The sequence below is a fragment of the Protobothrops mucrosquamatus genome, unplaced genomic scaffold (assembly GCF_001527695.2).
Source record: "Protobothrops mucrosquamatus isolate PMUCROS unplaced genomic scaffold, P.Mucros_1.0 scaffold88, whole genome shotgun sequence".
NCBI lineage: Eukaryota > Metazoa > Chordata > Lepidosauria > Squamata > Viperidae > Protobothrops > Protobothrops mucrosquamatus.
In genome coordinates, this window is record NW_015386464.1 from 1093462 (window position 1) to 1116997 (window position 23536).

At 37.1% G+C, this 23536-nt stretch overlaps 1 protein-coding gene across 1 annotated transcript in view; it reads right to left on the reverse strand.

The window, feature by feature from the left end:
• Positions 1 to 8146, reverse strand: part of IL1RAPL1 (interleukin 1 receptor accessory protein like 1) — a 457645-nt gene extending 449499 nt beyond the window's left edge. Inside the window, exon 1 of the mRNA XM_029283439.1 lies at positions 7871 to 8146. Coding sequence (XP_029139272.1) covers positions 7871 to 8146 — 276 coding nt within the window. The remainder of the gene's footprint in view (positions 1 to 7870) is intronic.
• Between the last annotated feature and the right edge of the window lie 15390 nt (positions 8147 to 23536).

Consider the following 23536-nt stretch of genomic DNA (forward strand, 5'->3'; position numbering starts at 1 on the left):
CCGTGTAATCCAGTCTCGGGCCGGTCGTCCCAATCATTCCTCACTTTGATGTCTCCAACTCCCATTGTGGTCATCTGGGGATTCTCCTCCTCCTCCAACACCATCTCCTCTATGTTCGTCTTCTCCCTCAAGCCCCCCCAAATACTGGGGAGCAGTTGGGGGGGTGGTAACAGCGTTTCTCCCACAGTGCTTCCTGTTGTTTTCCTGGGCATTCCCGATGTTCCGTTGCGACCCATCCGGCCCAGTGGGGGGTTGCCATTCTTGCCCCAGGCTCTCAGCGCCAAATGCGCTGGGCAGAGATCCATATGCCGGTTTATTGAATCTCCGTCTGAGAGCCAGTATTTGGGGGGGCTTGAGGGAGAAGACGAACATAGAGGAGATGGTGTTGGGACGACCGGCCCGAGACTGGATTACACGGAGATGACAGAACGGACATATAGAAATGTGCTCAGCACAACGGGCCCTACGGACTTGGCATAAAAATCGACCCCCGAACTGTTGGAAGAGACTGAGGTACCAACCACATACTAACAGGAACAGTGAGACACCCCCCCCACAGTATAACCGGATGGATATGCCTTCAGCATTCAGCCAGGCAAATATGACTTTAAATAACTCCCCAAAGGGGAAGGAGGACAGACCAGATATCATACGGCCAGGTATGGCACCGGAAAAAGGGGGGGATCCGTTAACACGGAGAAAGATGGAGCTCCTGAGTTGTGGCCTCAAACGGCGAGGAGATCCGATCACCCCCCAGAGAAAGAGAAGAAGGCAAAAAGGGGGAGGTATAGAGACAGCCGGACCGCGCCAGGAGAGGGAGGGCAACCCTATGCCAGCAGATGCAGCAGGGAAGCACGGGGCCAGGAATAAACTGCTCGAACGAGGGAGAGACTCCCCCTCAGGAGATGAGAGCAGAGGACCCAGACGCAGTAAACGGAAGATCGAACAGCAGCAAAAGGGGGGTGTAGATGAACTACGGCTGCAGGGAGCGGGGGCGGGGGGGATCAAATTGCAATTCGACAGAAACGGTTGGAGGAGCCAGGAGAAAATGTAAAACAGAACACATACCCCACAATAGACAGGACCACGGACAGGGATATAGTGAGAAGGGGATGACTGTCACCCATGAGGGAAATGAAAGGATTTTATCCAACTCCAGGATCGGAAGGACTGAGCACGATAGAGCACAGAACAAGAATAGGAAAGAGTTACTACAGCGTGCTCAGCTGGGACCCATGACGCGCGCTAGGAGCCGGATGCAGATGATCAGTGGCTGCATATAGGCGACTCCCAACAATGGCTTGCATACCCTGATGATGTCAAGAGCTCTTGACGAAAGCTTGGTGGTTTAGTAAATAAATTTTAAAATTTCTAAATTTTATATGTTTTACTCTCTTGGTGATCAACTATTTATTGTTTTGGAATATATATATATTCCAAATATATATATATTTATATATATATATATTTAATTCTACGCGGGAGAAAACCCGAATAACTAAAGACCTACATACAAACACCCGCGAAAACCTCAGAAAACATATATATATATATATATGTGTATGTGTGTGTGTGTGTGTGTGTGTGTCTTTGTCTGTGTGTTTGTGTGTGTGTGTTTGTCTGTGTGTGTGTGTCTGTGTGTGTTTGAATAATAGTTTAATGGCAAGCTAAAATGAATATTTGTATAATGTATTCAAGTCAGAAGCAAGTTTCTGATTAGCAGAGTAATTATTAGCAGTTCAATTACTCATGTTTTTAGGTGAGTTCAGTCCTACATCTAACCCAATAGCAAACTTTCATAATTTTCTCAGATAAATTATCAAATCTGCCAGTCACTTGTGTTATCTCCAAACCTAGTTTCTTGTTAATATTAAATTATTCGGCATCAGTAAATACAGAAATTAGGAAATGATTATTTATGTATTATTTATATCAAATTTTGCATTTTATATGAATATGTACATATACAGACACAAACATACATATCTATATAGATTCAATGATGTAGAAAAGTGAAATAGGTTGCCCATCACCTAATAATTTTGTGAAACATAACTTTTGACCATTTCTAGAAGGTCAATAGCAGGGACACTGACAAGTAGAAAGTTGAATAGCTAATTTAATTTTTCTTCTCAATAAACATCTATTAAGTCACTGAAGCAAATTAATTGGTTGTTTGACATCTATTAACTTTCCCCAATTGATTGTTTTCTAATGAACACAGATACACACACAAATTTTTTTTTTACCAATGACATTGGATTTATTTTAATTCCAGTCTTGTACTGCCAAAATGTCCTTGCAAGAAATTTTCCGAAAGCACTGTAGTTCCATCAAAAAAAATTGAGTTACAGGAGTTAACTTACCTTCTGTTGCTTAAAGACAGAGTTAGTCATAAATGCCAACTACAGAATTAGTTATAAATACTAACTACACAGTATGTAGTGCCTTGGATCAAGAATGAGTGTCCTAGTACTGCAGAGGTAAAGCTACTATGATTTCTTGGTCAAACACCACTACTCTGCAAGCTTCACTGGTCTGTAGGCTTCCAAGTACAATTCAAGGTGTTGGTGGTCAGCTGTAAAACTATTCATGACATAGGGCTTGAATATTTCCACAGTCACATTTCCTCAATTTTTTCTGCCCATCCCATAACATCTGAGAACAGCTGGCATGTTCTAGTACAATTCCACCTTACGAAACCCAGAAAGTATGCCTTTTCTGCTGCAGCACCTACTCCATGGTTTAGCATCCTTCCTAAGATCCATGTCATCCTAAGTCCATTTGCCTTTAAGAAGGCAATTAAGGACATTCTTTTCAGAAGCTCTTCAGTACATTTATCTTTTAAAGTTTAGCTTGTTCATTTTTATACACTGCCCAGATAATTTAAGGAATGAGTAAGTTAAAAACAGATTGATCAAATAATACAAAAAGAATTATCTGATGAAGTTTAGTCTGATAATGGCATATCACAATGCAGGGGTGGGGGTTCTGTTAATATGGCCTGCTTCAAGAACTTGTGGGTTATAGTACATTCTTAAATGCTCAGGGGAGTTTCCATTGATCCTGGGTTGCCATGGGTGAACTGTGTGGCAGAATGATCTATTGGCGTGATACTATGACTTACAAATTTTTCGGTGTTTCTGGGCAATTTTGGATAATGACAGAGACAGAAGAGAACAAGCACATAATTTCCAGTGTGAAATCAACTGAACATAATCATGTTTTTCATTACAGTGAAGGTTTCAAAGAACTGAGTTTGCTGTTCTATTGTGTCCTCAAGTTATTGTCCAGTAGAGCTTTTAGAATAATCAAGGGCTTGCTGTCAGCTGATATTTGAAGAACTTCTAATATTATGTCTCTGCACATTATATAATATACTGTAGCTTCTTATCTGCACTATGTGACAGATTTATATTTTATTTTTTACACTTTTACATTAAAACACTTTTAATGCGTTTTATACAAATTATTTGAAAACTGACATACTTGGAAATATTTTATGGGAAATAGTGCATAATGTATATCTTTTAAGTAAATATGTAACTGATATTCTCAACTAAAGGGTATCATAATAACAAGCTTCAAGAAGAAGCACATGTACATACCTATAACATGGGAAAGACATGTAATCATAGAGGTAAGAAGACATGTTCATTAACCTGATGGACCTATTTCAGAGCTGTCATAATTCCTAAGTCAGAGTTAGGTGAGTTGGAACATGAGCTTAAATGCATTATTTGTACACACTTTTTAAAATGGGTCATTTCGGTGACCCAGTTTCACAAAAAGAAACTTCTATATATTTCAATTTTCCAATAACTAAATATCTCATGCTACTTTAATTTGTGAATTTTATATAAAGCTTTGAAAGGGAAGCTTTTAAAAACAAAACAAAAGATTTTTTTTTACTATGGAATGTTAGAGATTTGGAGAGAAAAATCTCCTGGTATAAAATCATTAAGTTTATCTTTCTTATGAATGGAATCCTGGGTAATGGCTTGGGAACAAGCGAAAAGTTTGTTTTCTTTCAGCTAACCTCACCTCAGAATTAACTAACCAAAGAAAGTATGTTATCTAGAAAGATGAAAAGGAAGACTAAAACCTAGTTAGAGAGGAAACGGGCTTATTTCTCTGTAGTTATAAGGAAAGAAAGCTATTGAAATAAACTATTGTGTCTACGGACCATATCTTGACACCCAACCATGATAAAATATTTTTTCAGCTCCAATATTTTCTTTTCTCACACTATATTTTTCTTTATTTATAACAAATGTGGGCAATTTTTGAATCTTCCACTTTTTATTTTAGGAATCCAACTCAAGAATTCTTTAATACTTTCCCAAGATAACCTACATTTATGATGATTGACAATTGCTAGAGAAAATATAGATTCTTAATGAAATTGCTTCCTTCTTCCCTGAACTTGATACAATTCTAAGCCACAAACTGCAATCAGTTCTTTCATTATTATCTAGAATTATTTCTGATTAAAAAGAAACCTGAAACAGCAGAAATAATTAACATGCCATGAAATGTTAACAGTGCAATAATAACAATAAAATAGTGAATTTTGGAGCACTTGTAAACTGATATGAGATGGTTTAATGTCATCCAATTAATTTTATATAAATACCTAGTTTAAAAATAATTTACACATTTTACAGTTCAATGGCATGGAAATGTCATTTGTTTTCTCCTGCAATGTTATGAGATGAAGCTTAAGATATTGCTAATGTTACATAAGTAAGATGCTGAAGTGAATGAAATAATATTTTTCACTCATGCTAGTAAAGAATCTCTGTGAAGAATAGATGAATGAACACTAGAAGTTTCTATGAACAGAGATGTTGGATAAAACACCACTTTATTGGTATTGAGGAAAGCTTAAAGTTTCTTGTGAAAGCACAAGAAATAAAGGAATCCTTTTAACAATAACTATATTGTAGCAACTTTCCACAATGGTTGTTGGTTGTTTAAATTTTGATGTACTTTGATATTTTCCTCATAGATTGACATGATCCCAACATATATAAGTTACTTGTAGTTTATTAAATAAGCAGGAAATATGAATGAGGTGCTGTCTGTTTTGACAGTTTTGGCAAACCAACATTTCATTGCCTTGATTTCTTGCAGCAGCCTGTCATAGAGATATATTACTTGTTGAAAACTCATAAAATTCCTGAGCGTTAAGCAAGAATATATAATGAATTTATGCACGCCAGATCTTTTTGATTAGTTACAGAAATACTCTCTTACAGCAGGATTGGGTGCTTTCATATTAAGAGTGTTTTAGCAAGAGCAGCAATGACAGCAAAAAGAAAAATAAAACCAGCACAAATACTTTTATTTATCAATAATCCTAAAAGTTTGGACAGAAACTTTTGAAGGAAAGAATGAGGGAAGATGTAAGATCATTATAGCAAATGGTTTTATTTTATTGACGTATGGGACTTGTTACCACAATGTTGTAATTACTATAAAAGCAGAATTGTAAACACAGCCACCTAGAAAAGTTCAGATCTTCTGTTTTAGTTATTTTGTAAATTATCTCACAATCTAATGGCATCCTAGTCCATAATTCTTGAAAAACAGAAATGCACACATTATTACCTTGAAGCTATCTTCACTTTTCTCCCTCATTTTATTTTGAGTTTCAAGTCTAGACTGTTTTTTATCACTTTCTTTTTCCAGCACTGTTGTTTGAGATGTTGTATTATAATTATTGTAGCCTTTATGTTTGTATACATCAATTTCCCAAATAACAGATACAGTATATTTGGGTTAGCTAATTATAATAACAGAAAACATTATATTTATAGTAACAACACTATCTTCTAAAGTCAGGGTAGGTTGACTCCCTTTGCTTTCATCTGACTAAACTAGTCTTTAATCACTTCTTTAGACATAAAATTAGCCAGAAATATAAAACTAGTGTTTTCCAGGAGACCCGTTAGGAAGTCCATTTCATCTCACGGCATCTTTGTGTCTATTAGTTTTTGTGATCATAAAATGTGCTATGATTAATTTATAGGTTACCATTACAATTATTGAATTTATAGAATAGAATGTGAAAATAAAACTAACTTTAAAACATGTCTTTAAAATATCAGATGAAGTGATAAAGAAAAACAATCGACAGAACAGCATGTAGGGAGGAAGTTTTTCACAGAGTCTTCTCATGAGCTTTCTCTCATGTTGTCTTTATTGTTATAGAAATGTCAGAGAAAATATAACCGTCAGATCTAGGTCACAGCACATGCTGGGAATGAAGAAGGGAAGAATTAATCCAAATAGCAGGTCAGGGATTTCTGCAAATCATTACATGTAGAACTAGTGGATCTCATATTGACCACATATAACTTGCAATTTTTTTAGAAATGAAGGAAAGATTGATCAGCTTTAAAAAGAATTTTAAAGACATGCATATTGTACAAAAATTATTTGCCCTTTGTCTTACATCTTCTGTCATCCAGTTACTTCCTGAATTGCTAATCCTAACTGGATGACAGTAAATTATTGTCCATTGTAGAGATTGTGACATAAACAAGGTCACTGTAAAATTCAGTATATATCAATGGATGTATTCATGGAAGAACGAGTACAATACCCAGCTAAGAAATTAATTGGACCACTGGGAAAAGCTATCTTGTTAAGTGTCTGCCCTAGATGTTTCTTTACTGCATATAGATTTTCCTTCCTCCTGAATGTATTAGTTTTAGTTACATTTCCTATAAAGGTCTCTTATGTTAATAATGTGTTCTGTCCATATAATCTACATTGTAGAGCAAAGATTTTGTCCTGGGATGTGCATCACTGGTATACAGTAAATGGCTCCATTTACAAAACATAGAGGTATTAATTCATATAGCTACTTGTAGTATGTTGAAAAAAAGAAAACAGCTGCTATTGCCATTATCTTGAAACAATGACTACATCTGAACACAAAACAAAACAAAGCAAAATAGAAAAGAACTTCTAATTTTATCTTGTCATTAGCTCCTTAATCCTTTTAAAACTGAAAGTGACACCTAATGGGTTTTTAGTGAAGATGCCTGGGGAGTCTGGGATGTAATCCAATGCATCTGGAAAGTTCCAGTTTGGACAATATTAATCCAGGTCTTTAGTTATTCGGGTTTTCTCCCACGTAGAATTATGTATATGAAATCCCATGCACCGCCTGCCCCACCACATACATCGGACAAACCAACAGAAGAATAAATGCACGCATTGAAGAACACAAGAACTCAGTCAGAAAAGAGGAACCAACTTCTTCCCTGGTCCAACACCTTAAAGCCACAGGACATAAAATTGACTNCAAACCCACACAGATGATGAGGCACGACCACAAACTAGAAGCCAGTCCACAGCTGCATCATTAGCCACTTTAAACCCCTCCAATCCATACATGAAGCAAACTGACACCCACCATAAAGATGTGGCACGACCACGAACACGAAGCCAAACAACAGCAATGAAGCTCACCAGCTCAAATCCCCCTGCAACTCAAACTAACCCGAGCACAACAAAGCCCCCACCCAAACAGAACACTTCCCCATCCAATCAGAGAACAGCCAACCCCCCATCCAATCAGAGCACAGCCAAGCTCCTTAACCAATCAGAACACACCTCCACCCAATCAGAACACAGCCAAGCTCCCACCCAATCAGCTCAAACCCCACTGGCAGTTAAAAGGAAGAAACAACTGCGATCTCACACACTACTCCCAGAAGCACGAAGTTGAAGACACCAGCCTGAAGATGACGAATGTGACTTCGTCGAAACGTCGCCAAGACACTTCTAATTCTACGCGGGAGAAAACCCAAATAACTAAAGACCTACATATATATATATATCTAAGACAGCTGACCTTATGGGCCACCGGATGGTTGCTTCTATAATGAAGCACCCTATCCGTGCAGGTTGGTTTTCGGTATACCCTGGTGCTAAGGGTTCCATCCAGCTGACGGGTGACCAACACGTCTAAAAACGCTAGAGAGCCCTGATTTTCTTCCTCGATCGTTAATTGGATATCCGGGTATACTGAATTCAATATGCCCATAAAGTCAGCCTTTCGATCCCTCTTGATGATGGTGAATGTGTCATCCACATAGCGGGCCCAAAACTTAGGTCGATGTTGGGCCATCGCTATGTGCTCCACCCCATCAGGAGGAGGAGGGAGCCACTACTACCCCCCCAACCCGGCAGGAGACGACGACCCATCTGCCGTATGGACGTCAGACTCCAGCACGAACATATTGGGGAGGAGAACGGAGCAAGCTGAGCGATCCATGTGATGCTAGGCAGACAGAAGACACCAAACGAGGGAGAAAGGGGAGGACTACTATTGCAATCCCCGGCCTCAGATCTCAGACTCCAACAAGAATGCATTGGGGAGGGGAACGGAGCAAGCCGAACGGTCTGTGTGACGGCAGGCAGACGGAAGACACCAGCAGAGGAAGAAAGGGGAGGATCGCGACTGCAACCCCCAACCTCCGTGTCTGCGATGACAACTACATCGGACCCGAATTACAGGGGGGGAGAAAGAAAGGGAAAAGCTGCACCATCGAGAAAGAGACGGGGAAAGTGAATGAGGGGGGTGCTGAGAGACAGATGACTGACTGGGAAAGGGAAAGGGAAAAGATCGCAACCCCTGATCATTGCATTTGCAATGATAATTACATCGGAACAAAAAAGGGGGGAGATAAGAAAGTAGGAGGCTGTGCCATTAAAAAGGAGACGGGGAAGAAGAGGGGGGGAGATGTTAGAAAGCGAGTTGGCGCGACGTGTACTCGGCTATGGACAAAGAGGTGTGGAGCGGCATTGGAAAGGACTCAGGGGAAAGAGTGTAAAAGAGATATGGAAAGGAAAATAGAAGATGGATATGAGTGTGTGAAAGGAGATCCCCCACTGACATCTAGTTCTAGAAAAGAGAAATTCCCTGATGATAGCTGTGTGGATGAGAGGTGCGGGAGGGAGGAAGCTGTTACCAAGGAACCGGCGTCAGGAACGTGCTTAGTCATGACCGGCCCAGTAACGAGATCGAGGAGCCGCGCGCACACGCTAGTCAAACTATAAAAGTGAATCTCCCATGGANTGACATTTTGAGCCCTGAGGACGTCGGCAGATGGCCGACGAAAGCTAGGCGTTTTAATTGGTGTTTTAATTAGTAGTTTTAATATTAAATTATATTTTACTATATTCCCTGGTGCTCGTGTTTGCTCACTGATCTTAATATGGAATTATTAACAAATCTATCAGCATTATTCGCAAATCATGTTGCAAGGTTTTTTTTACATATATTTAAGTAATAATATATTATTTTTCATCTCTCCATTTCTATCTCTATCTGTTATGTATATTGCAGAATGATGTCCCAGATGTTCATTACTGGGCTTTGATCCATGAAAATTTAGTATGTACAGTATGTACAAATACACATTGTACCTCTAATCTGTGAAGTAGGAGAAGCTATAGGATATCCTTTGGGATTTTTATTTTCAGAGACAGAAATGCTGTATTCACCTGTAATTATTAATTGATTGAAAGTTTCTAATGGGGATTCAGGTTGTTACATTTTTGGAGGAAAGATAGATGTCTTTTTTAAAATAAATACAGCTAGACAAAAAAAAAAGTCCAGTTTCTCACAGAATATATTTATGAGGTTGTATGAATGGCCTTTGAAGCAGTTATGGGTACATATGTCACCCTTTTTTCTGGGATTGACTATAGCTGGAGAGGATATTGAATGATTGTAGGAAATACATAGCTTCTTCAAGTAGTTACAAACAGGAACTACTTCTCCACTCAAATTAGGAGCTCAGTTCTTCAGTTTCCTGATAAGATAGGTAGTTTGATTTCCTGAAAAGGTCAGTGCCTCAGGATCTCGATAATTCATATTTTGGGGCAGTGGAACAATTTCACACAGAAAATATTAGGGCTGTAACATTGTTAATTTTAAAATGTGGGTATTATTCTAGACTAGAGAATGAAAAGGACAGTCAGGATTTTTCAGATTCTCAACACAGGTACAATGTACAATATAGCTTGTTTCTCTTTGTTGTTTTCAGTCATTGATTAGACTTTTCCTGCCTTTGCTATTTTCAATATTTCAGATATTTCTGAAGGGGAACTTTCTTTGGAAGTTCCCCAACCCAAAAATTATTAACTGTGCATAAGGCAATCCATTTCATCTTTCCATCCAAAGGAAGGGTCTCTGATACCATAAACTTGGATCATTCCCTTTATAATTTTGTGAAGCTGTGAGAATGGACTATTGAGTTCATTGACATGCTTGACATGCTATCTGAACATTATAATAAGCAGAAAATCAGATCAGATATACAGTAAATAGCTGCAGAAAACTTTTGTGCATGTTTCCCAAAGGTCTGTGGGCAAACAAGACAGTTTATTGAATATTGATGAATACTATCTATAGAAAAAAACTATTTTTATTAGAAGTGAAACAGCTGGAATAATCAATAGAAACTTAATGAAGATATATTGACATTGGTTAATTTTCTTGTTAGATATATATTAGCCTTAATCTTGAAAGCTTTTCATGGTCTGCGACAATTAAGATTATGTTCCCAACAATGACATTTGAGACAAACTTCCCCAAAATTAGCTAAATATTTATTAAGAACTCAAAAAGAAAGGAACCTATCATAGATTTAAGATTCATATACCATATTAAACTACTCAAGAAGGACATTGATAGATAGAAGGAAAACAATTTTGAAATTTAAATGTAATTAAGGATCATTCTAAGGAAATGGCTTTTTCATATTCCAGTCTCAGTCTTTTTGAATAATTATTTGAAAACTACCAATAATTCTACATTCTAAATTATCCAATACGGTAAATTTAACTTGAATGGAGAATACTGAAATTCTAAAGGGTATATATCTTCTTTAAAGAAAGTAATAATAATAACAACAGAATAACAGATTTGGAAGGGGGCAGTTAAGTTGCAGGACCTAACACTGTATTAAAGCATTAGTTTATCTAGATCAGTGCTGATAAAATGAGTCAGCAATCACTGTCCATGATTTAATATAATGATTTTTCACACAAAAGAAATTACACTGGGTTCTTCCCAAAATATAGAGTGAAGGGTGAAGGACTTAATGATATTATGACTGACTGAACTGACTGATACAAATATATTTTTATGATTTTTTCTTATTCTTTCCATAATCACAATCCCATCCTATTACAGAACTTTTCTTTTATGATTACATCATTTGTATTATCAGGATTTCAGGAGGAATAAATACACTGTCCTAACTTCTTGTTCCCTTTCATTTTCAGGAAAATGCTAAATCACAGAGCCTGTGAACTTGACCAGCATTCGTCCATTAATAGCTGAATTGCAAAAGCCTGAAAGCAGGCATTCTCCATATTCTCCCCTTTTTCTTGCAACCCAAGGATAAGACCTAATGTCATCATAAATTTTTGGTGTGCTTGGTAACAGGTTTGTCAGATTCAGTGATCATTTTTTCTCTATATGTAAGAATAATATAGTACTTTTGAAGCCTTTTGACAGGAAAGTATTTGGCATGCAGCCAAGCAATAAACTATTATTTACTTCTAAAGGTTAGTTTCTAAATAAATAGGAACATGCAAGTCAGTGGCTTGATCATTTATTTTACTTTGCTTCTGATTATGTGTGCTTTATCAAGCACCTCATTTCTCAAAGCTAATAAATCTTTTTGCTTATATTACAGTGAAAATGTTTTCTGATACATGTTTTGTTACCTTCTAGAAAAGAGATACAATGTCTGAGCACAGCTCCTTCTCTGTTTCCTCTGATTTTTTTTAAACATTTATTATAAGAATACATACTGCAAAGTGAAACTCCTAACATCATCCTTCCATCAACAGCCAGACAATAGTAAAGTATATTATGGTAGATGCATCTCAATGTTTATGTCAACTCTACAAATGAGCATGGCTGCAGCCATTTTTTCTACCCATTTTCGGTTGAGTAGGAAAAATGGCTGCAGCCTCAGAGTTCTGCTTTATTCATTTCTGTCTGTCGGAACCATGACAGCTTGTTTGGAAGTACAGATTCCAATACCCCATGGAAACAACGTATCTCCATCTTCTAAACTGGCCATTGGAAATAACTATGGATGCCTAGATGTTTCCATCACAACTCTCATCACATCTCCCATAGCCTGACCTTTGTTAGAAGCTAATGAGAGCTGGAGACTTCCGGTTCTGGACGCGATGCCTTCGGACACATGGGGGAGGCTTCTTCCTGCCATCTGTTTTCCCTTCGTCGGAAGACCCTGGAAAGGGTTGAAAGTCGCCCTGGAGGGGCGACCACCATTGCGGAGGATCCTTGCAAGATCGCAGAAGGGCAGCAGCCCTTCCGTTTGATCTGAGGCAGCTCCCTAGGACTGACGAAGAAAAGATTGGCCATTAACATGGCCAATCACTTAGTTGCACCATCCGAAAGTCCCAATAACAGCTAAGCATATGAAGCAGGAGTGGAAGATTTGGGTGAGATCCTTTTTTACCTCTCTTTTTCCCTAATTACCTTCTGTGAAAGCTTTTGGAAATTCGTTTCCCTGCTCTCAATTCAGCGGCGTTTGCATACGTGGGATTTTACAGCTTGGAAAGAAAAGGAAAGAACTACTAACTTCAACAACCAAATAATTGGATCTTTGTTTTTTGGATACCTTGGGGGCCCAAAACTTTTTATTATAGAGACTTAGCATCTTTTAAACTTTTTTAACTATTAATTTTGCAAAATATCTGCTTTTTTGTGTGTTTTAACTGAATAAGAGGCTATTCGGCATTTGGGGAAAGATTTTGTGGTCTGCTGGGGACATCTTGTGGCAAAATTTGGCATAGCAACTGGATTTTTTTTTCAACTGTGCTTGTTAACTACTTTGATTTGTCCTTCATACTATCAAAAAAGATAAGACATAGAAGCAGCTGGGTGGTGACAATAATTCTTACAAATTGTGGAGGTGGACAATGGCTGAGTCTTACTAAACATAGCCTCCACTAAAGGACTATCTTTAATCACCATGGAAATGGATGAACCCTATCCACAACTTAGATAGCTAATCATTTCAAAAGTGTAAGCCAAAGATATTTTGTTCTGTCCCAGCCTACGTCCATCCTTGTTACACCACAAGAACAAACCCCTCTTAAACAGTAGGCTGGGAAAACCAACCTCTTTTTATTTCCAAAATAATCCTGATAAGTTTTTCTCCAAAACAAAAAACACAGAATATTTTCCTAACAGATAATTGGTTACAAAAGCAAACAGAGCAGAAGTTTAAACAAGAAATTCACTGATAAAACAAAACAGACCATGATCCTTGGAAGTTCTTTACAAACTGTTGCCTTCAGCAACCAGCACCGCCCACACCTTCCCTTTTTATAAAGCAGTCCCAAGGCATGGCTTCTCAATGCCTTCTCCTCCCCTGGAGTTGTCGTATTGCCTGCTGCTGATCTGCTCTAGATAATTTCCTGCATCTATGAGCATCAACCATGTCCATCAGCTGTGAATCCTCCAAATCCGACTCACTTTCCCCACACAGCTGAGCTTTATTTATAACACAACTGGAGGGGCCAGGCTCTTCATCAGACAGTGAGTCTTGCAATTTATCAGAGCCTCCCTCTGACCCTGATGGCCCTCCAAATGCCTCCTCCACCTCCTCCTCAGATTCCCCGGACTCAGCTGTTGGAAACCCAGGCTGGCATGGAATCACGACACATTTTTACAAAACTACAAATTGAACCTCAGACTCAAACTGATCAACCTATAACCCAAAAAATAACAGAAGATGAACAATTTAACATTAAAGAAAACTTTATACAACATGCACAAGTGGCTGAGAACTTTGATGCTCAATCACTGACTTTAACTACAGCACCTATAACTCCAAAAGCAGAGAACTTAGACATTTTAGATAAGCAAACAACAACAACACCGGATATGACTCTCTACTGAATCGACTATAAATACCCTAAACCAAACATGGAGATTTGAATTATTAGGCCAACAACTTAACAATTACAAAGAGGCCAGTTCTTTTGAAAGACTGATAACTGGACGTTCTCCCTTGATTCAAACAACAGCTGTAGGAATGAAGGGAGATTCATCCGAGGTTTTAGAGGCACTGGCATGGAAACCTACTTGGCACAAAAAGAAAGCCAGAGTTAGATTTAAAAATGGGATTTAGAAATCTACTTAATGGGTAAAGCAGCTTTTCAGAGATAATGTTTTTTTTAATATTTAGGATATAGATTTATAATGGGAGTTAAAATTAACTGTTAGACTATAATTTTAATTGCTATATGGAAATAGATTTATGATAATGAAAAATATTTTGTTATTAAGTTATTGACTGATTTCCTTAGCACTATGCTGCTTCCTAAGTATCTGGATGTTAAAATTTGAAAAATTAATAAAACTTGGTTTTTTTAAAAAAAAAAGAAAGAAGAAGAAGCTAATGAGAGCTGGAGTCCAATGACATGTGGCTGCCAATGACCAACTGTGATGTTCCCTGTCCCATCATTGAAACTGGAAACAATTAATGTTCAATAATATTCCATTTCTAATATTTCCAAAAAGATAGAAAATAATAGGAAGCATTATTGTGCATGGACAATCCCAACATAATGATTGCCTTTTACAATATGTTCTTTAAACCCTGAGCTCTTTTTTGATGCAGACAAAAATCATATTTATAATGGAACATAATAACAAACATCATTGTATATTTCTGTTTCTAATATTTACTATTTTCGGACAGATTTCACAGACTATTCTGCTAAGGATTGCATTTGGCATTCGACAGTCAGTTCTGCAATCTAAAATTCAGAGAATACATTCAAATTTAATTAAATACAGTAATTTAATTAAATAATTAAATACAGTCAACTATTGCTTGTTTTGTTGCATGAAAACTAAAATTATGATAACATTTGGATTTGATCTGGGAAGACATTCATATCCAAAAATCTCACAACTGCTTGTATGTTATGGTGATATTATTTTATTAGAAAAGTATTTTCAGAGTGAAAATGTTAGGGATAATAATTGATACACTTTTTATGTTAAACAGTTTCCACAGGTGGTTGTAAAGCAAAGCAAATTCCCAAATTATTTTGATATTTATCTCAAAAACTTCACTTATTGTTTTCTGTTATCATCCTAGCTTAGGTAAAGAAACTTAATACTGTAACAAAGATTTATGTATATGAGAATTCAGCATAATCCATTTTAAATATCACAGCAATGTAGTATCTGTCCTTTTTCTATCTCCCCCCCCTCCAGAAGTGGGTAAAGTTAAGATTACACACTGACAGAAAATATATATTTGTAAATGTATTCTCTCTTAATTTAACTTTTTAAACAATAAAATGTGAAATAGCTTCCATTTGGCAAGATGAATCATACACATGAACAAGGCAAATTAACATTTTCCTCTTAATAAAATGCCCTAATGTGTAGCATTACCAAAAAATACTAAATGAATGCGAAGAGGCATGTTTTCCTGAGGATACAAATTATCAGTATACTTTACAGTCATGCTAAGTCCAGATTTGAAATATCTAGTTCATTTATGCATCTTGACAAATATTTAAGGGAGGCAAGAGGCATACAAAATTCACTCAGAGGGGAGAAACAATTAATCATTGCAAAACTCCCATGTCAGAAGAAATCTACTCAAACTTCTCTTTCAAAAAGGTTTAGAATTTACTGGTAATATAGGATGACCAGTTTGCTGTAGTGCTACAGTGAAATACCCCAATCACCAGTATTAAACCGTTAGTTTCACACAAACACAGACACACAAACTCACAGATATATTTAATGTTATGTTTCATATTTTTTTCAGTTACCCCATGAATAGTCATGTTTTCTTTTAAACATGAATGTTTCACAGCTTCTAGAAATCAACTCACAAAATAAGAAAGAACATGTATAACATACTGAAAGGAGTGAATGATATTGGCTAGCGAACTTTATTTTTCTCTTTCACCCATAACAGGTTAATGTGGTATGTCTTATTAGCAACTGTAGATGTTTGGAGTTTATTTTAGAGGGATATGGGAATTTACTGAGGAAACATGAGTATTTTAAATGTCAGATAGTTGTTTAACTCTTGATAAAATATTCAGTAGCCTGTTTGTGGTACTACACAGCTGTACAAATATTTTGTGTCTAGAGATTCTAACCTATCTTATGCTAGGCAGGACAGATGACTTGTTTTATATTTGAATGAGAGTCAAAGAAAATAAAATAACTCAAATTCTGTATCCAGCACATAGTTATTTCCAAACATATTGGGCTGATTTTTATTTTATTCCTATGTATTCTATAATGGATAGATTTAACAAAGTAAATCTCAAGAGATCTCTGACAGATGTGAACAGATATGCACGTTGACATAATTTAATATGGGTTTATTATGCACAAGTTTTTTAAACACTCTCCTGTAGCTTATTTTTTATATGTTTTATTGTTCTTAATGATTAAGGTATGTTTTATTGTTTTGTTTTTACTGCATGATACCCAAGGTCACTTTCATGAGATTGGTGGCTCTATAAACAAACATCTTCAATCTTGATAGTAAATTACTACTACTGCTACTACTATTACTACCACCAAAACTACTACCATCTTCTCTGGAATAGTGTTCCTGAGATGCCATACCTTACCATTTCATATATAAAAACTGAAAACATAGCTTTTCACTAGGTAAATAGAGGGAGGCATTTTGTGTCATGCATTATATGTGTCATTTGGAATCCACTGCTGGTTCCAATAATTTCTGAGCATGAATATACATAAATCCTGCTGGGTGACTTTGGCCAGTGTTCTCTCTTAGCCCAACCCAATTTTACAGGGTTATTGCTGTGGGTGAAATAAGAAGAGAGAACATTATGTACACACCTTGAATTGTAAAAATAAATAAATAAATGATGTATAAATATAATCAACCAACAAACATAGTTTTCATACAGAAACATTTGTTTTGATTTCACTGTATATAAGTTGGAGAAAGTTGTGTCTGACAATGCCAAAAGAATAAAAGACTTTCTGTCTTTGTAGAACTATACATTTTTCATAGATTTTTTAAAATTTCTAAATCATGGATTAGAATGGAATTTAGATGTTGTTTCTGGAACAAAAAGCAGGCTGGAAGCAATAAACAAAACAACAAAACACTAAGTCAGCAAAATGAGAAAAGTAGAATCTACATTTTACCTATCTGCTTTATTCATCATAAATCTATTGATGCTAAATAAAATTAATCTTCTTTAATTAGATTTTATCAAGCCCACTAAATATGACAAATAAAAAGAAGAAAAATGTAGTTTTCCAGTATATTTGAAAAAAATATCACTATTGAAAACCTGAAAAACTGAAAATAAATTTCTCCTTTGAATTAATACCTCATCTTCCCTTTTAAAGACATATACATGCTCTTCTGTTGTATTAAACATGCTTGTTTCTACTGAAAATTGTGCTTTCAGTAGCCAAATACTGTACTGAAATAATGTCAACAGTAACAGGCTTATTACAGTCACTGAAATCTGGTTCCTCATATACATATCATAGTATTGTAAGAAACATTTTCACTTCATTATGGAAGGCAGAATTTAAATTTTTGTGTTAATTATGATTACTACTAATATAATCCAGAATCACTGGAGTTGGCTGGCTAATGAATTTAACTAAATAGTAAAATAATAACAATATTATTGATTATGTGTCATCCAGTTAGTATTGACTCTGAACAACCATATAGGTTTTCTTTATGATGATCTATGCCCAATCAAGTATTCCAATTGTGCCTATTGCTGCTTTAACTGACTCCATCCACCTTGCTGCTGGTCTTCTTCTCTGTTTTCTTTCATCTTCCCTGCATTATAGATTATTCTAGAAAACAAGGTATTCTTGTAATATAACTGAGGTAATATAATTTGAACCTGGTCATTTGTGCCTTGAGTGAAAACTCTGATGTGTTTCATAATGTATTTGTTCATTTCTTGGTTATCCATGATATTCTCAGAAGCCTTCTCAAACATCAAATTCAAAAGTGTCAATACTCTTTCCTATCCTGCTTCTTTAAAGTCCAACTTTTACTTTCATAAAAACTTTCCATAATCACAGGCTTACATATTTCTGATCTTTGTAGGTACATACACATCACAACATCTGAATATGTTTTCCATGGCCAGCATGGCTGCAGTACCAACTGCTAGTCTGCAGTTAACCAGTCCTAAAAGGTAGAACTTACTTATGACTTTAATATCTTAATTGCTAATCCCAAGGCAAGTTGCATATCTGTTACAGTCATATTTCAGTACTCAACTACCTCAAAACTCATCATATTTAGTACTTGATGTATTTTGAAGTAAAATCTTGTCCTGGTCCTTTCTCCTGCTACTCAACGTGCAAGGCATTGGCTGCCTCATGATTCGCTACTCCTTCTGGCTGAAATAAAGGGTTATGTGGTAAGTCATGTGGTTTGTTCAGTACTCATTGTTTTTCGTACTCGTTGCTCCTCCTGGAACAAATTTGAGATGAGTACCAAGATATCACTGTATTATTAGCTTTACTTGCTTTATATTTAATCTTAGATCCAATTTTTCCACTATTAAGGGTTGCAGATCATTTTGAGCTATTAGAATAAGTCATCAGTATAGTGTAGATTATTGATATTTCCCCATCCAATTTTAAAATTGTATTCATCTCTTTCCAATCCAGCTTATTCAGCAAATAGACTGAATAAATAATGGAAGAGTAAACAGTCTTGTCTGAGCCAATCTGTTTCATCATGCACTGTCTGTATTATGGCTTCCTGACCTGAATTTCACATGAGGACAATGAGATGTTTTAAGATTCAGACAGGAAGGCGGTGCAGAGAGTGGTGAGAATGGCCGAAAAGATCATTGGCAGTTCCCTCCCTCCCATCCAGGACATAGCACAGAAGTGTTGCTTGAGCAGGGTCCCTAAGATTATCTGGCACACTACACATCCTCTTCACGACCTGTTTTCCTTGTTACCTTCTGGGAGGAGGCTCCGTGGTATCCATAGCAGAACATCCAGATTCAGCCATAGTTTCATTCCATACAGCATTAACCTTGTGAACTCTCAAGCTTCCTCCTTCTGTTATATATTGAAGATGGACAGTATTTAATATTTATCTGCTACGTATATGTAGGGGTGTGAGTCTATACATATGTTGTTCATAGTATGTTTAGGTATGTGTCATGTATGTGTTTCACTTTGACAGCGGGCAACTAAATTTCATTTTTGATGACAATAAAGATTATCTTATCTATCTTAGCATAAAGATTCAAATTTTCTCAGCACATTATACAGTTTGACATAATCAACACAACACAGTCAAAGAGTTTTCTATAATCAATGGAGCATATACTGACTTCTTTTTGTTATTCTTTGTCTGTTTTGGTTTGAAAAAACAATATTGCATTGTTTCATACCCCTCAGCCTTTTCTAAAGCTAGTTTGAGTATCTGGCATCTTCCTTTCCATCTAGGACTCTATTCTGTGTTGCTGTAAATGTCCTAATCTTACAAAATATTCAAGAACCATAGATAAAAAGGGCTGAGTCCTGAGAAGCTGATAATGCTCAGAAGCAGTCTAGGCAAATGCCTGCCTGATTCACAAGAGTATCACAATCAGAATTTCAAAATTCCATTATTATAGCTTCTTTAAATAAAGTGTAGTTCTAGTTTTTCTGAGGAGTTGATTTCTGGGTCTAACCTGATTATCTTTGGGATGATCTTAAGTTGGATGACTTAAGCATTATTTTGCTAGTATGTGATATAAAGGATTATATGATAGTTTGCACACTCTGTTATGTTTCTTTGAAATACATATGCAGATTGACCTCTTCTAATTTGTTGGCTGCTGTGTCATTCTCCACATTACCTTGCATAGCTTGCATAGCTTGTTTAGACTCTTTCTTGATTATTTTGTGCTGCTTGCCATATACAGTATCTGTAGATCTCCATCAGTTCTTGTAGCCTTGTCACTTGGTAAGGATTGGATAGCTGATCTAATTTCATCATCTTCTGGCATTAGACTATAGCTTCTAACATTAGATGTTAACTTCTCTACTGTCTAAAACCTCAGTATACTCTTTCCATCTTTATTTGGAATTAGTTATCTGTCCTTTAGAACAGGGGTCCCCAACCCCGGTCCATGAACCGGCACTGGTCCACAGCTTGCCAGCAAGTGGACCACATGAAAAAGCAAAGCTCCATCCTTGGGATGCTGGCAATATTGAAAAACACACACCCCTCCGGTCCGCGGAAAAACCTTTCTCCATGGTGCCAGTCCTGGTGCCCAAAAGGTTGGGGAACTTTGCTTTAGAACACCAATTTGCATTCTTTAGCATACCAATTCAAAATGTCTTTCTAAAAATGATAAATAAAATGATAAATAAAATCAAAAAAGAAAGAAAAGAAAAGATTCTCAATGAATATGAAGGGGTGAAACCTTCCTATAAAAACATCTTACCTGTTTTGCCTTTTGTACCTGCAACAACATTTTTAAGATTATGGAAAGATTCTTTGATCCAATGAAGCATAATGATCAGGAAAGATGTTTGGCAAAAAAAAAAAAAGGCTAAAGTGAGAATTACGAAATTAGATGATGGGATTTACCAGAGGGAATATTTAAAAATTAAACATCTGTTTGATTATGGTTAAAGAAATAGAAAAATTTTGGATATAAATGAAGATTAGTTTAAGAGGATGAACCCCTCAAATAACATAGTATTTTTTCTTTCTTTTTTCTTTTGTGTTTTCTTTTTTGACATGAGAAATATAAATGGTTTGGGATGATTTATATAAAAGAAACGTTTTCTCAGTTTTTTTCCCTTTTTTTAAGATATGAGAAATGTAAAAGTGTATGAGAAAAAAAGACTTAAATACTTAAATGTAACTAATTTCGAGAAAATCTTAACCAGTAAGAATGCTTTGAATATTGTGGGGAAAACAAATTTAAATAAGAATTCTGTAAACAGGATCTATGAAGAGGCAATTAAGAAGATGATCAATTAGAAAAGAAGCTTTATATTGATGTGGTTATTATTTGCAGAAACATGAGAAAAATGTCTATATTTAATTGTCATTTGTTCAAATGGTAGGAACTGTGTTGGTTTGGAGTTGGGAAGGGATAATATTGTTGGAAGAACAGAAAATCAAGCAACGCCATTATATGGACTATAGAATTATAGAAATTAACTGTTATTGATTGTTTTTTAAAACTAACCCAGACAACATGCTGTTTACCAAATATTAGGGTGATTATGTTGAAAATCAATAAAACATATTAAAAAAATAAAATGTCTTTCTAAGTTCAGAATCTATTGGAAGTCTCCTTGTTTTTCCAGGTCTATTTCCATCTTCCATGTTTTTAGATATGTTATAGCAGTGCTGGCGAACCTATGGCACGGGTGCCAGAGGTGGCACTCAGAGCCCTCTCTGTGGGCACGTGCGCCGTCGCCCCAGTCATAGGCCTTCAGCTGGGTTTTATAAAACCTTTTCGCTTTAGGCCTCCGCCGCCATGTGCAAAAAAAATGGTTCAATCAGTCAATTTCAACTTCTCGCAGGAAAAAAAAAGATCTTGCAAAGTTGGAATTGATTGATTGAACTTTTTAGTCCCATCCAGTCTGCTGTTACCACCGCAGCCACGCCCACCCAATTGGCCACGCCCACCCAATTGGCCACATCCAGCCAATGGGCCACAGCCACCCGGCACTCGACGATGCATAAATGGGTTTTGGGTTGCAGTTTGGGCACTCAGTCTCTAAAAGGTTCGCCATCACTGTGTTTTAGTAACTGCTGCTTCACTTTTCTATCTGCTTTCTAAAATCCTTTGTTAAATTTGTTAACTTCTTCCTAAGAACTTAGTCTTTCTTGGTTTGGCTTCTTTTCCTGACAATGTCCACAATTTGTTTTGTCATACATTTTGCTGATTTCTGTTTCTTGATCTTTGGCAGGTTTTTTTTTCACTTTTAAGGACTATTACCAAAGAACAAATTGTTGGAAAGGCAGAAATTGATGTCATTATCCTGCTTCATTTTAGGTTTCAATATGTTTGATACTGATATTTTTAATTTTGGTATTCCAGTCTCCAACTACATGCTGCATATTTTGTTTGCAGTTTCTGTCAATTTCAACTTAATCATAAAAATGATCAGCGTCCTCTTTTTTGTCATCAGTGGTTAGAGAATAAACTTGGACCTGAATTAATAGCAGAACGACACTCAAGCAGTAAACAATACCCTAATCAAGGAGTACTAACTCAGATAAACAATCAAGCAGTAAACAATAACTTAATCAAGAAGCCACCAAGAAAACAGTACTTGCATCAACAGTGACAGAGCAAGTCACTGTGTACAAACTCCCTTCTATCACTGAAGATGTTACTGGGTAATGAAACATCTGCAAGAAAACAAACAAGCTATTGGCATTAAATCATCTGCAGACCCACAGTCTTTCTTTTTCATTGTTGCTAAGTATAGGTATCTACTTGCTTCAGCTGGTAGACCTTCCCATCTTGGACGAGTATGATAGGATGATATTCCCTTGACATATATTCTCAACAGTCTTTGCTCATCTTTTCCAGGAATACTGCACTTCCCTCTCACCATAAGCCAGAACAATAAAACTTGGAGAAAATCACTTTTACTCTATATTATGTAATTATTATATTGGACCGAGTCGTGCCTTTGTGGCCTCTGACCCGACGTAGGTCTCGATTGGCTCCCTGGTTTACCGAGGAGCTGAGAGAGATGAAACGCCGGAAAAGAAGCCTAGAGAGCAGTTGGAGGGCCAGCCGAACCGAACCCGACCGAACACAGGTTAGGACACATGTTAGATCCTACCTAGTGGCGATGAGGGTGGCTAGGACTAACTACTATTCCTCGCTCATCGCATCATCAGATAACAGCCCGGCCGCCCTCTTCAGGGTGACCCGCTCTCTCCTCCAACTGAGGGGAGGGGGGGATCCCCTGGAGGGGAGGGCCGAGGACTTTGTGCAATATCTGCATGACAAAGTCGCGCGGATCCGGGAAGGCTTGGACTCCGACTGGTTGGCCCAGGGGGAGGAGACGGAAGCAGGTCTTGAGACGGTTGTATGGGAGGAGTTTGACTCTGTTGCTCCCGAAGACGTGGACAGGGTCTTGGGAGGGCTGAACGCAACCACATGTTTGTTGGATCCGTGCCCCTCCTGGCTGGTACTGGCAGCCCGGGTGGGTACACGAGCCTGGCTCCAGGGGATTGTTAACGCTTCCTTGCAGGAGGGTGCCTTTCCTGCGGTCCTTAAGGAGGCCGTTGTGAGGCCCCTCCTCAAGAAGCCTTCCCTGGACCCAGATGAGCTGGCCAATTATCGTCCAGTCTCCAACCTTCGCTTTGCGGCGAAGGTTGTTGAGAGTGTGGTTGCGCAGCAATTCCCTCGGCACCTGGATGAAGCAGTCTATCTAGACCCATACCAGTCGGGCTTCAGGCCGGGACACAGC